We start from the raw sequence: 1765 nt of genomic DNA, 5'->3' as shown, positions 1-1765 counted from the left end.
TTACTAATATTATAAATGCGAAAGTAACTCTGTCTGTCTGTCTGTCTGTCTGTCTGTCTGTCTGTCTGTCTGTCTGTCTCGCTTTCACGCAAAAACTACTGAACCGATTTAAATGAAATTTTGTACACAGATAGTCTAGAGCCTGAGGATGGACATAAGCTACATTTTAACGCGAAAAAGGGGTTGTAAGGGGTTGAAAGTGGGGGTGAAAGTTTGTATGGAATTATCGTCATGTTTACAGGTAGAAGGTTGAAACTTATTTTCAAAGCTAATTTGATAAAGATAAATATGAATTTAAATTTTTGGAAAAATGTTACCCCCAAGGGTGCTAAATAACAATAGGGGATGAAAATTTGTTTAGCAATATATTCGGTTTTGGTGAATGTTTTGTTTAATATGCTTTGCTGTAACCCTTACCAATATTTAGTCTAGAGCCTGAGGAAAGACGTAGGCTACATTTAAACGCGAAAAAAGGGTTTGAAGGGGTTTAAAGTGGGGGTGAAAGTTTGTATGGAATTATCGTCATTTTTACAGGTAGAAGGTTGAAACTTATTTTCAAGGCTGCTAATTTGATAATGATAAATATGAAATTAAATTTTTGGAAAATTTTACCCCCAAGGGTGCTAAATAACAATAGGGGATGAAATTTCGTTTGGCAATATTTGAGGTTTTGTTGAATGTTTTCTTTAATATGTTTTACTATTACCCTTACCAATATTTAGTCTAGAGCCTGAGGAAGGACATAGGGCACATTTTAACGCGAAAAGGGGTTTGCAAGGGGTTGAACGTGGGGGTGTAAGTTTGTATGGAATTATCGTCATTTTTACAGTTGGAAGCTTGAAACTTATTTTTGAGGTTGCTAATTCTATATAAATAAATATGAAATTAAATTTTTGTAAAAAATTTACGCTCAAGGGTGCTAAATAACAATAGGGGATGAAATTTTGATTGACAATATGCTCGGTTTTGGTGAATGTTTTGTTTAATATGTTTTGCTGTTATCCTTGCCAATATTTAGTCTAGAGCCTGAGGAAAGACGTAGGCTACATTTTAACGCGAAAAGGGGGTTGTAAGGGGTTGAAAGAGGGGGTGGAATATCCGGCTCCGCCCTGGTCAAGTGCCCAGCGACTGCCGCTAAGGCAGTCGTTAAGGCGGGACGAGTGGCCATCGGATGGACGATGGCCACCGTCAAAGCAGTGGAGGCCCAGCCATTGAGATGCTACAAATGCATGATGCTGGGCCACACTCGCGCGCTATGCCCAGCGGAGGCAGAGAACGGGCGTCTCTGCTTCCGCTGCGGCAGTGAAGGGCATAAGTCGGCAGAGTGCGAGGCCCCCTGCAAATGCACCGTGTGTGCAACGACGGGGCGCCCACACTCACATGTGATGGGGGGTGCCAAGTGCACACCCCCGTCGGTGAAGGGCAAAGCCCCGTCGTCGAGCAGAGTGCCTCGCACTCAGCCCCAACCGCACGGCAGCCGTATGGCTGAAGAGGAAGAAATGCAGATATTTTAATGCCAAGACACCTGCATTTCGACCTACTACAGACGAACACCAACCACTCTGCCCGGGCACAGGACCTGCTCATGCAGTGCCTGGCAGAGTGGAGAATTGCTGTTGCGGTCGTGGCTGAACCCTACTTTGTCCCCCCCCAACCCAGTTGGTTCGGGGACACAGAGGGATTAGTCGCCATAGTGGTGCCGCCTTCGAGCCCACAACCCCTCTCCCTCAGGGAGCGAGGAGCGGGCTACGTGGCGGTGAACTGG

The 1765-nt window shown here is 45.0% G+C and overlaps 1 protein-coding gene across 1 annotated transcript; it reads left to right on the top strand.

The window, feature by feature from the left end:
- Positions 1 to 1178: 1178 nt before the first annotated feature.
- On the top strand, positions 1179 to 1514 carry LOC123722873 (cellular nucleic acid-binding protein homolog). The gene has a single exon (XM_045685441.1). The coding sequence runs from the start codon at positions 1179 to 1181 to the stop codon at positions 1512 to 1514; it is 336 nt and encodes a 111-aa protein (XP_045541397.1).
- Positions 1515 to 1765: the final 251 nt, after the last annotated feature.

The sequence above is a fragment of the Papilio machaon genome, chromosome W, assembly GCF_912999745.1.
Source record: "Papilio machaon chromosome W, ilPapMach1.1, whole genome shotgun sequence".
Lineage (NCBI taxonomy): Eukaryota > Metazoa > Arthropoda > Insecta > Lepidoptera > Papilionidae > Papilio > Papilio machaon.
The sequence above is the reverse complement of the archived record's forward strand: the minus strand, read 5'-3'. Positions and strand labels throughout refer to the sequence as shown.

Coding starts and splice junctions, on each gene's coding strand:
- LOC123722873 (XM_045685441.1), top strand. CDS start 1,179: ATGGCCACCGTCAAAGCAGTGGAGGCCCAGCCATTGAGATGCTACAAA.